The 13,478-nt window shown below is 52.7% G+C and overlaps 1 protein-coding gene across 1 annotated transcript in view; it reads right to left on the bottom strand.

Moving 5' to 3' along the window:
- Window positions 1–3,816: 3,816 nt before the first annotated feature.
- The window catches only part of PCSK6 (proprotein convertase subtilisin/kexin type 6), a 37,311-nt gene continuing 27,649 nt past the window's right edge, over window positions 3,817–13,478 (bottom strand). Inside the window, exons 14-21 of the mRNA XM_042804263.1 lie at window positions 11,924–12,103; window positions 11,220–11,322; window positions 10,449–10,645; window positions 9,924–10,011; window positions 8,518–8,609; window positions 7,109–7,238; window positions 5,959–6,071; window positions 3,817–5,511 (exon numbers count right to left, since the gene is read on the bottom strand). Of these exons, the coding sequence (XP_042660197.1) occupies window positions 5,414–5,511; window positions 5,959–6,071; window positions 7,109–7,238; window positions 8,518–8,609; window positions 9,924–10,011; window positions 10,449–10,645; window positions 11,220–11,322; window positions 11,924–12,103 (1,001 nt within the window). The 3' untranslated portion in view covers window positions 3,817–5,413. The remainder of the gene's footprint in view (window positions 5,512–5,958; window positions 6,072–7,108; window positions 7,239–8,517; window positions 8,610–9,923; window positions 10,012–10,448; window positions 10,646–11,219; window positions 11,323–11,923; window positions 12,104–13,478) is intronic.

Raw genomic sequence — 13,478 nt, 5'->3', positions numbered from 1 at the left:
GGAGGCTGGGAACCCGCTTCAGGCAGCGAGCAGGCTGCTTTCCTTTGGACTCTTGTCCACTTAGCCAGTGGGACTGTGCTTGTTTGAACACATGCTGCTGCTCCCTTCCTGCTATGCAGCCAGGACAGCTTCCTGCAACCAATACAGCACTCGTGGTACTTTTTCTCCAAGCAGCAGCTCAGCCTTTGCTCCTTGACATAGGGTTACCCATAAACACCTTCCTCCTGCAGAGTTTGAGACAGTTGCTCTGGCACTTCCATGTGCGTTCCTGGTCTGAGAGAGGCTGTGATGGGCTGAGGGCACACCACGGGCTGCAGCGAGCTACACCAGCAAGCTGTGTTGACACGCTGGAGGGAAGGGATGCCATCCAGAGGGACCTGGACAGGCTGGAGAGGGAGGACCGTGCGAACCTCATGGAGTTCAACAAGGCCAACTGCAAGGTCCTGCACATGGGTCAGGGCAATCCCAAGCACAAATGGGCAGAGAATGGATTGAGGGCAGCCCCGCAGAGAAGGATTTGGGGGTGCTGGTTGACGAGAAGCTCGATATGACCCAGCAATGTGTACTTGCAGCCCAGAAATCCAACTGGGCTGCATTAAGAGAAGTGTGGGCAGCAGGTCGAGGGAGGAGATTCTCCTGCTCTACTCCACTATCATGAGACCCCCCTGCAGTGCTGGGTCCAGCTCAGGGGCCCCCAACAGCAGAAGGACACGGAGCTTCTGGAGTGAGTCCAGAGGAGGCCACGAAGATGCTTGGGGGGCTGGAGCAGCTCCCCTGGGAGGCCAGGCTGAGAGAGTTGGGGGGGTTCAGCCTGGAGAAGAGAAGTCTCCAGGGAGACCTTGTAGTGGCCTGCCAGTGCTTAAAAGGGGCTACAGGAAAGGTGGATAGGGACTATTTACAAGGGCATGTAGTGATAGGATATGGGGTAATGGCTTTAAACTGAAGGAGGGTAGATTTAGATTAGATAGAAGGAAGAAATTCTTCCCTCTGCAGGTGGTGAGGCGCTGGCCCAGGGTGCCCAGAGAAGCTGTGGCTGCCCCCTCCCTGGAAGGGTTCAAGGCCAGGTTGGACGGGGCTGGGAGCACCCTGGGCTGGGGGAAGAGGGCCCTGCCCGGGGCAGGGGGGTTGGAACTAGATGGTCTTTGAGGTCCCTTCCAACCCAAACTGTTCTATGATTCTACGATTCTGTGAAAATGCACTTCCAAGTGTCACTACAGCCCCTCTTACCTGCTTTAGGAATTTGGAAGCTCTGAGGGAGCTGAGATGGCTGTATCTGGCTGGGCAACTCCACTTCAACGTGAAGCAGGTCACTAGGTCCGAGGCTGGTGCGCTACCCGGCGTCGGTGCTGGGCTGCTGCGGCCGAGGTGGGTGTCCCCGCTGGCAGGGCTCGGCCGGGGGCCACGGTGCGGGTGACGTGGCCTGAAGGTGGCACACAAAGGGAAACAGTTAACTGCCCCCACATACCCAATCCCGCTGTATGTCACTAAGCCACCGCTTATTCAGCCCTGGAGAAATACTTCCCCAGTCCTCAAGTCCCCCTGAGCGAGATGAGGCGGAATGATTTCTGAGTCCACTGCTATCGAGGGAAGGATTTTTTTGTGAGCTGTGACATTTCTGTGAACCCAGAGGATGTGATAATAGGTTACATGCTGCAGCCACGCTTGGCACCACACAGTGATGGTTCATACTTTTCTTTTGGGAGCATCTAGCAGCATCACCCTGAGAGTGACGCCTGGCTCGTTCCCCAGGACTACAGCGTCAGAGCTGGCTCTGTTCTGGCTGGTGATCCCTGTGGAGGCGTCAGCTGGGGTCAGGCAGCTCCTGTGCTCCCTACTTCAAAAACACCTTCACCGAAGCTGTATATGAAAGCACGTAGTCAGGTTTTTATAACATCTGCATTTGTTTAAAAGCAGCTAGGAGAGCGCAAGAAAAAGAGATCAAGCTGTCATAAGCAAAAATGAAGAATTAGCAACGCTGTTGTATGTGACTCAGGAATCATGTGGTGGTAAAGACAACAGACTCTTTAGTCATTTCAGGCAGTTGTTAAAAGGAGACCCTCTTCAGCCTCCTGGAAAGCAGGTCCTGACTCTGACAAGGCCAAATAAAACACAGGCCTTTCTCCCTTAGCACAATACAGCTGTACGCCTCAGCTCTACAGCCGTAATAGAATTGTAATTGAGAGCAGACAGATTCTTGGTCTCAGATGCTATACACAAGCTCTTAAAAGCCATTTCTTTGTAATGGAAAGTCAAAGCAACAATTTTTAAGATGTGTGTTCCCCACCTGCCAACTACGAAATGGCAGATGGCCGTGGATGCAACCTCACAGCCAAACAGCAAACGAGGAGTCAGGCTGCACTAAGAAGATTTTCCAGAAAACAGCTATTATAGATTTGGCTTTGGTGCCAAAAGACAATAGAGAAGCAGGCTTTAATAAATTGCCTAAATATGCATTTATCTTGAAGACACCGCCACTTTGATCCTCTGAGCATACCAGTGTCAGAGAGACTTTAATAGCTCCAAGCAAGCATTGCAATAGCTTGGATGAATAATCTGAATTTTATTACTTTCCAAGAATGATTTCTGAGGGAGTTAGTGCCCTGGGAAATGCTGGAAGCTGATGTTGTTGCACAAACTTGACGTGTAGAATTTGTTTCTCTTTCCCTGGCAGGCTGGAGGGCAGCAGAAAGCAGGATAAAGCTGGGACCGCTGGGGATTGGTCATCTTAAATTGCATTGCTTCACCCAGTGTGTATTTTAAGTTATGCCAAGGATGTAAGGGTAAACATTTTTTTTTTTTTTTTTTTAAGCATTTCAGTACATCTAAATATACCAGTGAGCAGTATTTAGAGGCAGGCCGCTGTGAGCCAGAGAACTGAAAGGGAGAACTGAAAGGCAGAGCTGATGCAGTACTCCTGATTCGCAGCTCCCAGTTTTTGACTGTGTGACACAGCAACAGAAATGAAAGTTTGTTATTTTACAACTGAAGGGGCAGAAGCCAGGAGCATTTCACCCCAGTCTTGACCTCTGGTTTGGCCCGAGACTGAAAGGGGAATCCTGGAACAACAGAAGGAATCCCCGTATGTGATGAATTGTCTGATTAATTCACATTTATCAGATGATAAAGACCTGTAAGACACAGAAGCCCACAGCAACACAGCTCTGAGAATCTTCCCTCATGGGAGGGCTCCGTTCTTTTCCTTTTTTCAGACTTAAAAAGCTCAGTTCCAGATATCCAGGCACTACCCTGGGCACGTGGCCCACGGTTAAACACTGCAAAACCAACATGACAAACAACAGGCTCCGCAGCTCCCTCCGCTCCCCAACGCGCCAGCGGCTCCTCTCCTTCCCCGGCCAGCCAAAGGGGGAAGGCAGCCCTGCGGGTCCCAGCTGCTGCCTGCTGCAGGATGCTCCTTGTACCAGTGGGAAAGGGGAGCGAGCCCTCCTGCCAGCTCATCCGGGATCCCCCACAACCGGAGAATACACACAGCCCTGCCTGAGCGCAGCCCCAAATCCCAGCCAGGGAGCCCCGGGCGCACCAGGGATGCCAGCCCAGCCTGGCACAGGGCAGGTATTCAGGATATGAGTTTCCTCAGAAGGCAAAAGACCTTTATGAGAACAAAAGAGAGGTTTTAGCAGATGCAGCTCACGTGTTCCTAAGCTGTTTCTCCCGCAGGTGCTCTGGGCTGATCAGGAACTCCAGCCAGCACAGCTGCTTTGTCCAGCAAAATAAAGACGCCGCGGTGCATCGCTGCCCTGCCCTGCCTCTGATTGGGCTGGCAGCTGCATGAGTTTGGAAAAAGCACAGATTCATTTCTCGGGGGGGGGAGATCAATAGTTTATTAACTTAAAGGTCAGTTCACCAAAGCTCCATCTTCCCTTGGGTTTGGTCCAGGCAGGTGAGGACCGGCGACGGTGTGGCTCTCCCCTCTTCGCCTGGCTGAGGTAAGCTCCAGCGGGCAAGCCCAGGCAGGGCACGTGTCGTTGCAACCGAAACTGAGCAGGGATTATCCCAGCTCTGTCAGGAACTGGTGACAATTCATACTGTGAATTTCATTGGCAAAAGGTTTAACTCGTTAAAACTATTAACAATGAAAATCAGAACATGCAGCGTAGGAAAAGGTGTTTACATACGTCTGGTGCAAAGAGCGGCTCTGCAAGGTCAGAGAGGAGAAAAGAAGAAGGACGTAAGACACAAAAAGATTCCCCGCTCCCATATAAAAAATAGTCCACAGAGAAAAAACAAGGATTGTATAAGTTATTTTTTAAAAATCTGTAAAACAACATAGCCAAGGATATTTTAAACACAATTATATAAACACCACATGACTTACTATTAAGAGAGAGCATGAAAAGGTTTGTTTCAGGGAAGGGTTTTGTAGAATTAAGAGTTTCCTGGCTGGATCCCTGGAATGTCTCTTTTGGAAACAGATGCCCAAGAAAAAATCACTGCCGTGAATAGGAGGATTTTGTGAGAGGGTATACCCAGGGAAACAGGGGAAGGATCGTAACGCAAAATGCCAGAAGAGATTAATTGGGACACCATCTCGTTTAGAGGAAGGATCTCATTCCACAACTGAATTAATCAGCAACTTACTAGTAGTTCCAGGGGGGAAATACATTTCGTGGTAAGGCTGTGACCCCACAGGCTGGTCCGTGTGGACAAACCCCCCCTGAGTCCCCAAGACTCCCTGTAGGCACACGGGTTTTGCCTGCCCGCAGTTACCTGCAGGCAAAGCCCTGCCAGCCTCGCTGGGCTGACACGTCTGCAGAGCCACGTGGATCAGCTCTTGCTTTGGTCCTCAAATCTCCAGTTATTGCCACGGCCAGAGAAAAAAAACAACTACCGACCAAATCTGAACAGGAGTGCCAGAGCGGGCTTCAGGGCACCGCTCCGGGAACCACCTAATTCATCGTTTCATGTATGTACAGAGCACGGCACCGGCCGTTTGCAATGCAGGTTTATATCAGCTGTCCCCTAGCAGAAAAGGGTACCAAAAATTGAGCCAGAAACGGCTCTTTCTTCGCAGATATGTGAAGTCCTGCACCCTTGCAGCGAGGGCTCCTGCCAGCCACTTGGAGCGGGCAGATCAGTAGGATTTCTGCGAAGAACCAAGCGTGCGTACACGGATCATGCATCGGTCCCTGCTCACGAGGAGTGTTTGAGAGTATTAATATCACCGCTTGTCTGCTGCCTTTTAGGACTTGATCATTCAGGGTATGATCCAATCTCTGCTTAACATTGCTATAGAAACGTGCTGACAGTGATATTAAAGCTATCAAACTTACGAGCGAATGCTTGACAGCACCATGTAAACTCTCCCAAAGCTGAAAAAATAAACTTTTGTCCTAAACATTTGGCAAAACTGGGCTGGCAGTTGGTGGAAGTCCTGGATGGATGCAGCCGCTGAACTTTACCCGGCCATAAGACACGTCTGACAGCAGAACTGCACAAACAGCTTCTTTTCACAGAGCTTGTTTGATTTCACCATCTCACAGAACGTCTTGTCAGCTGGGAGGCCGAGGCAAGGAACAAGAGAAAATGAGAGCAGATTAACATTTCAAATAAACAAACATTGCATGGAACAGGCAGTGCAATTCCCTCCAGTGTTGGAGGAGAGAGAATTGAAAAGGAGTCACTTTTTAAGGGCATCTTTCACGTGGTTTTAATGAAGGGATAAAGCAGCTTTGCAGCGAGTGGGAGAATTAGCCCCAAGACTAAACTGTAACAAAATACAAATGCTTGGATGTGTTTGAGCAACAGGCAGATGGCCAGCAGCTCTGCCAGGTAACCTGCTTGCCCACCACAGCCGGGGCCCAGCTCCCTGCAGCCGTGCCCCAGCAAGCCCAGGAGCTCCAGCACTTTCGGCTTTACATTGTGAAGGGAATCCCCCAAACCCCCTCATTTTTGCTACCGGAGAAGCACTATGGTGCCAGCGGTTCTACCACAACTACTTACCGTTGGTACAGGTTTCATTTGTTACACAGGAACCGCCGAGGAGGCTGAAACCTTCTTTACACTTGAGGCAGTTTCCACTGGAGCCCTCGCAGGCTGAGCAGTGGTCATCGCACCTGGGGGCAGAGACCATGCCGTGGTCTGACATCCCGACCCCGGCCATCCAAGATGGGCTTTGGCCAGAAAACATGTCGGCTGGCACTGCGACATCCAGACCCAACCGGAGGATGTGGGAAATGGTGAAGCTGAAGCTTGAAAAGTTATCAAAGCCCAGGACAAAAATGGGCTCGGTGGTGCCAGCTTGATGCCCAGTGACAGCTAGTGACATCCCAAAAGCGCTCGCCTGCTGGAAAGGCTCAGAGGGACACACACCTCTCCTCCCAGCAATCCCAGTTGGAAAAAGGGTTGGGAGGGGGAACCTGTGCAGCTCCCATCAGTTTGCTCAGGGAAAGGAGCCTAGCAGCTGTGCCTCCTGCCCGAGGACAGGGGCTTGTGGAGACCAAAATCCCTGGGGAGCAACACTGGTCCCTTGTTCCTCCCCGCTGGAAAGCCAGCACGGGTGAATGAAACCCACGGTAGGCAGGGACTGTGTTGTGTGTTCCCAAGTCACCTTTAATCCTTCCCTTTCATGTTCGCTTTAATGAGGCTGGATCCACTCCCACTCCCCACTTAAAGCACAGAGTTCGGGAGAGTGGGAGCAAATTGCTGCCTCCCGGCATCTCCCCGTGTCTCCTGCACGCAGCCCCCGTGCTGGGCCAAGGAGGGGCAGACGCTCCTCCAACACGGCCACGGGGCGAATGGAGCAGGTTTGATTGAAAGCTAAGAATATTTGCCTAAACATTACTGTTCCACCCACACCTCCTCCAAAGAGCCTGGGGCTGGGGCTGAGCCCCTTCCACCGTAGCCCAAAGATATCTTGGCTGGCTGGCTTGGCAGAGGAGCGTGCAGCTTCACTGCTCTTAAATCTATAGGGCAGGGGCGTGTGGGGTCCAGCCCCACAGCTGCCCTGGCTCCCTCATCCCTGTTTTAATTTCCCAAGTAAACAGCTCCAGCTGTGAGCTGTTTTCAGCATAATTATTTTTTTCATCATCGCTGCCAGTGCTCCCCCATCGGTCCCGGCTTTGCTCGGGTCGCGATCGGGGTGGTACCGTACCTCTTGCAGACTTTGTTGGGCAGCCCGTGGCTGTCAGCGGGGTAGAAACCCTCACGGCAAGCGGGGACGCAGCGCCAGTGGGGTGCGGGGGCCTCGGGGGCACAGGGTGCACAGTCCTCCTCGCCCGGCCCTGCGGGGACAGGGGAGAGGGCAGATGGCACGTGGGTGATTTCGGAGACAGTGCCAGCGTGGCCGCAACCCTGTGTCAGATGGGGGGCACTGGCTCAGCTCTGCCCCACTCACGCCTGGGGGTGAACAAGCTGCTTGTTGTGCCACCACGGTCCTGCGTGGCTGCTTGGCTCCCACCCCAAAAAACCCAGCTTCCGTCCCCAAAAATCCAGCCAGGATGCAGCACCCTCCCTCTCTGCAGAGCCAAGAGCTGGCCACAGGGGTTCAGCGGGGGACAGCACAACAAAATCCCCTTCAGGGCATCAGCTACCGCTCCCAAGCATGCACCAATTTGGCTTTCCCACCCTATGCTGAGTAAGGTGTGGAAAAAGAGATGATAAATTGGGCTGCGGAGGAGCTGGAGGAGGGAAGGGCTCGGGAGAGGAGCGGGGAAAGCAGAGGGCCCCATTCTGACGCTGGCACGCTGCGGCTGGACAGCAAACCTCAGTGATGGGGGTGGAATTATTAGAGGCCTTCCACACACCAAGCTTGAGAAATGGTTATGCAGGAAAAGGAGACGAGAAAAGGCTTGAAAAATAATTGTGGTGAAGTACATTTACACTGACTGGAATAAGAATTAGAAGGGAAGTAATTTTCTTAAGGGATTAAGAGCCCGTTCCCTTCCACGCTTGCCAACAAGATCAATAAATATTTTGGATTTAGTCTTAGGAAATTGCCCATGTATGATAGATGAGATTCATGCCACTGAACACAAATTGTCTAGAGATCATATTATCACCAGATATATGATGATTTTGAGGGCAGACGCAAACATTAACAATGGAAAATAATTGGACTTTCAAGAAGTGAAAAAAACAGGATTTAAAGGGAACGTCGAGCAACTTCAGGCAGCAGGGGGAAGCCAGCAGCGGCCAGCCCGGCCCCACGGGGCGGCCAGGATAATGTGCCTCGGCTGCCTGACATTTTTATATGCTGCAAAGCCATCTTCCATCACTCCGAGAGGGTTTTACGGCCTCCCCCGCAACCTTATTAAACCAAAGCACCTGGCTTCAGAGGGATCACGAAATAAAGAATGGCTCTAATAAAAATGTAAAAACTCCCTAAAATCCTTTCCAATATGAACATATTCCCAGCACCTCACGGGATGTGCTGGAGAGCTGGGATTGCTTCACCCTCCGGCACACTCTGCCTTGGCTCAGGGTGGGTATGGTGGGCATTGGCTCTTGATGCACAAGGGTTTTGGGGTTTTGCACGGGGATGCCGTGGGGAGAAGGACGTACCTGTGCTGGCGGAGCAGGTCTCGCACCGCCGGGGCTCCCGGCTGAGGTACATGGTGGGCTGGCACTCCGGCACACAGCTCTCTCCTGCCAAGCTGCCGAGAAAGCAGAGAGGATGTTTGCTCCAAAAGCTACAGGCTCTGGGGACTCAACACAGCCCGTTCCCATCTCCGCATCCCCCAGTGCCCTACAGCAGCCTCAGCCCGCAGCGCAGGAGGTGTTGGAAAGCCACCCAGAGCTTCAGGAGAAATTAAAGTCCTGCCTGGACCAAAAGGGTGGCTGCAGGTTCCTTAATTAAGCATCCAGGAGGAAATAAAATTGTTTTTTTTTTTTTTTTCCTGTGGGCAGCCAGCCAGTCTCTCCCAAAGACCTTTTGCACCATGAGGCTTTCCAGAATAAAAGGAAATTGGTTCAGTGCCGTGGCTGGGCCGGTGCTGCTTCACCATGGCAGGGATGATTTGAAGTCCCAGCTTAAAAGGATATTGGACAATAAAAAGCAAGCGCCGTGCGGATTATGTCTGACAAGTGCCTCCACTTTTGCTTTTCTGAAGGAGTAGATAATCTTTTGGCAGCAGCAGTTTCCTTGTCTGAGAAAGCCCCGCTGCGACACTGTGGCTTTGGCCCGCTTACAGCACCTGAGCGAAGCAAAGCGCTACGGGGTTGTACTTCCATGTGAGCTTGGGGCTGGAAAACCTCTCGTCCCCAGTGCCGAAGCTGCTCGCTGTCATGGCTGGGCTCTGCATCCCACGGGAGCCCCGGGGCCAGCAGCAAGGGGCTGCCCCACCTGCACCCACACTGCTGGAAGACCGCTATCCTACACGAGCCCCGCTCGAAAAGTACATCGGATAAAACTTTTCTGCATGGATGAAGACAAGGGAAGGGTTCCTGCACTTGCAGGGAGCATTTTCAGTCTGCTTGAAGCAGCTCACCCTGGTACTGGCTCTGCCAGTTGAGCAAAACCAAGCACCCCATTTGGCTGGGACAGCTCTGACAGAGCTCTCTGAGACTTGGGAGGAAACATGGGCTTTGCAACATGCAGGGTAAATGTTTTCATTGCTTTTCCCCCCCCCACCCCCCACCCCATTTGAGATTCTGTGGCACCGGGAGCTGCTCTGGTCACAGGTCACCAAATTCGGACGAGCACTTCTGAGCCCGCAGCACAGCACTTACCCACCACACTGGCAAGAGCTGGAGAAAAGGAAATTAAATTTAAATCATGCTTTTCAACTAAGAAAGGGACGCAAAGCACCACCTTTAAATTCCCAGCTCCATGCCACAGCTGTAGTACCATGGAAGCAGGATCTTGGGTCTTTAACTAATTCACTCTCTAATTTCCCATCAGTTTTCCCAAATTTAAACCACAGGTACTAATGCTGCAGGTATAAACTCCCGCTGTGCTGGTGTTTTACCTGAATCCATCTTTGCATGCAGTACATTTGTCTGCTTCGCCGACACATTTTTTACAGCTTTGATGACATTTCAGACAGCGTTTCTGACCTTTCAAAAAACAAAGCAAGGCAGGGACAATAAAATCTGGACAGTGATTTGCAAGCAGCAGTCAGAGCCATAAAGCCCCACTGCACCCCAGCACCAGCTCCCCAGGGAGGAGAGGCACGTCCCCCCCACCCCAAAAGGTCTCTGCTATTGCAAATGACCTTATCTGTCATTGCTTGCTGAGAAGAAATACACTTTGTAAGCAGCTAAGATCATTAATTAATCTTCTAATTAAGAGCTGAGCTGAGTGCCTCTGCTTTGTACCACCTTCTGAACACCCAGAGGTTTTCCTCTTCCCTTCACTGCGCAAAGCAGATTGAAGGGGGAAATTCAAAGCTAATACGCAAAATTTGAGGTGTTTTCTCCACCCATAGCACTTAAACTAGAAGCAGCCCCTTCATATTCTCATGCTACAGCTTGCGAGTGATAAACATCCTTACGTTCCTCGGCGTAAAACCCGGGTGGACACAGCACCACGCAGGTGCTCATCTCCTGGTGATGGTAGAGGCTCCGCTTGCACGCCGTGCACTGGGTCGGTCCCCTCCCGACGCAGCGCTCGCAGCCCTTGTAGCACCGGCGGCACCTCCGGGCACCTTTGTCACCGAAAAACCCGGCGGGGCAGGAGCTCACACACATCCTGGGGAAGGAACCGAGAGCACCCGGGATTTGGTGCCAACAGCCGGCCACCTTCCAGCAGTCAGGCACCCGCCGCCGTCCCCCGGCCCGCAGCATTCGGGGTGTCCCCCAGCCTTGATGGTGATTTGGGCTCATTTCCTTCTTATTCTTAAGATTTAGGGTGTCCTGAATGTCATGGCTCTGTAATAAAGAGCTGGGGAGTCTCTTGGCCAGCAATTCCAACAATGGGTAGACTTTCCCCATGCCAGCCCAAGAGATTGAGGAGTGGAAACCTTAATTTTAGAAGTGATTTTGCACCTCAATCAGCTGTTCCTCAGGCATGGGTGACCCCAGCCAGTGAAGCAATGCTTCTTCCCCAGCATGATTACATGGCCAAGGTCCTTCAGGGCTCTCCAGCTCTGTGTCCCCCCACGCCTTTGTACCCTAATCCAGGACAGAGATCCCCACGCTTCCTCCTCCCTCCATTTTCTCTCTTACATGCTTCTTCCATCTATAACCCATGCCGTGGTGGGAGCCCCATGGAAAGGTGCTGCCACCACCCAGGGACCCCGCGGGGACACCCCACAACCTCTCACCTGCCGGTTTTCATGCTGCCCAGGCTGTAGTGGATGCAGTTCAAGCACTGGTCGGCGTTGGGGCCGTCACAGCCCTGGTCGCCGCACTCGGGGTGACACGGACCTGAGGAGGGAGATGCCGGCTGAGCGGGGGGGAGAGGCTGAGCCTCCCCCAAACCCCACTGCCAGGATGCTCTGAGCGCACCCTCCATGGACTGACAGATGCAGGGAAGGGGCTGGGGACCCTCTGCCTATCTTATCCTATATCCATCTTATATATCTTATTCTATCTATCCTATGGAGCTGCATGGCTCCGGGTGCTCGCCTCTCCTCCAGCTCATCCTCCCCGGCATGAATCCCACCCAGCCATCCTCTGACTGAACACCCCGGTGCAGGAGCAGCTTCAAAAGAGGGGCTGGACCCGCTCCTCAGGGACAGGCAGGGACACCCACCCGTGCCCACGCTGGGGTGGAAGGTGGGCAGAGGAGCTTTTTTTACTCCTCAGACAGCTGCACCACCAATTTGTGGCGGGAGCACTGGGACGGGGCGTTTTGCTACCTTCTAATTTCACCATCCTGCTGCCCCGCGCCGGCCACAGGCACTGCTCCTCCCAGCCCGCCTTGGCCCTGGGCAGGATTGGGCCTCATAGCTCCCCCAGTTTATCCAGGTTTGCATTTTCCTGGGTACTTTGGGGGGGACAAGGTGGTGGCTCAGCTGGCACTTACCCGCGTACTCCTCCTCCTCCTCTGCCACCTCCACCTGGCTCTGCAAGAGGGCGGCTCTTGACGGCTCCATCTCCGATGCCGGCACCTCCAGCATCCTCCCGCGGGACTGGGGGCTGCCCAGCGTGGTGTAGGGGTGCTCAGCTGTCCCGTAGAAGAGGAGGCTCCACTCCTTCAGTTTCCCTGTGGGGCAGGTACAACATCATCCATCCCATTCTCCGTTCTGCTCCTCCCTGGGGACCCAGCTTTGGGGGAAGCAGGAGGAGGATGGACTGGACCATCAGAGCTTCGCCACTGGCATGGCAATGCAGAAGCAAACAACAAATACCCAGAAATGTTCATGAGCCCCTGAGCTCCCAGCCTGCACAAATGCAGCCATTCAAGGCACCTACAAGGGATTTTTTATTCTATAACTTGTCTGATGAACCATAGCATCATCATAGCCTTCATGCCCAACGTGCGGAGAGAACCATTAACTTTAAAAAGCTCCATAATAGAGGATTATTTCTGCCTATAAGTTGCCTGGCACATGCTGGATTATTTCTTGCTGCTGTTGTTCCAGCCGTCCCCCTATCAGACATGTCAGAGGTCTGAGCTCGGTGTCCCCCAAAACACTGCGGGGACCACCAGAGCCTGTGCTGCACCTGGGGGCTGGGGACCCCCCATGGCCTTACACCCACGCCAGGGTCCTCCCCAACCCACGCTTCTACGGGGAGGGGGTCCAAAAAACTCTCCTGCTTCTTTCCTGAGCTGTTTTTCTTTCAATTCCCCATCAGTGCAAGTCGCTTCACGCCTGCAGCATGCTTGGCTTTAACTACGAATGCCTGCTTTTCCAGGAAGGACTTAAAATTTCCAACACCCAAAACCCTTGGATCTCCAAAAGAGCTGAAAGGACCTGCCTGCTGCAAGAGAGCAGCGCCGGTGTGGAGCCTGCGAAGGGGCGAGCTTGGGTGGCATCAGTCGGGGAAGAGCTCAGACTCACGCCTTCGCTGAAAGAATTAAATTTGCTTTCAATCTAAAATGTCCCATGTGAGGAAAGCTTGGGCTGCATGGGGCTGATGCTGGGGATGCAGCAGTATCAGTGACAGGACACCCATACTATTTAATTAGTATTAAATTAACCAATTTAATTGGTTTAATTTAATGGTCTTAAATTAACATTTAACACCTGTTTCTGCCACGGGCTGAGAGCATCGTCCCTCTTTTTCCACCCGCTTTGCCCCTTCTGCTCCAAACCCAGTGCAGACCCTTTGAGGGGGGGGTGACTTAACGCACTCGTTTTCACTTTGTTTTGCAAAGCTGAGTAAAGCCGAGCCCTGACGCCCATGAGGGGCTCAGAAGCACCCGCCGCAAACTGTAAATACAGGGGGGGAAAGCAGCTCCGTGGGCGCTTTGCTGCTGCTCTCCGAGTTCAAAAGATTCCGGGCGAAGGCAGCAAACAGAAACACTTTCTGCACAATGAACCCCCACGTGCGCCTCCCGCCAGAAAGTCGCGTGGGAGAGGTTTTTAATATACTCCTGGCTTCCTATCAATGAGCGTGTGGATTTTAACACCCCC

This window comes from Tyto alba, unplaced genomic scaffold, assembly GCF_018691265.1.
Source record: "Tyto alba isolate M040663 unplaced genomic scaffold, T.alba_DEE_v4.0 Super-Scaffold_41, whole genome shotgun sequence".
Taxonomy (NCBI): Eukaryota; Metazoa; Chordata; class Aves; order Strigiformes; family Tytonidae; genus Tyto; species Tyto alba.
Note: the sequence above shows the minus strand (reverse complement) of the source record. Positions and strands in the feature narration are given on the sequence as shown.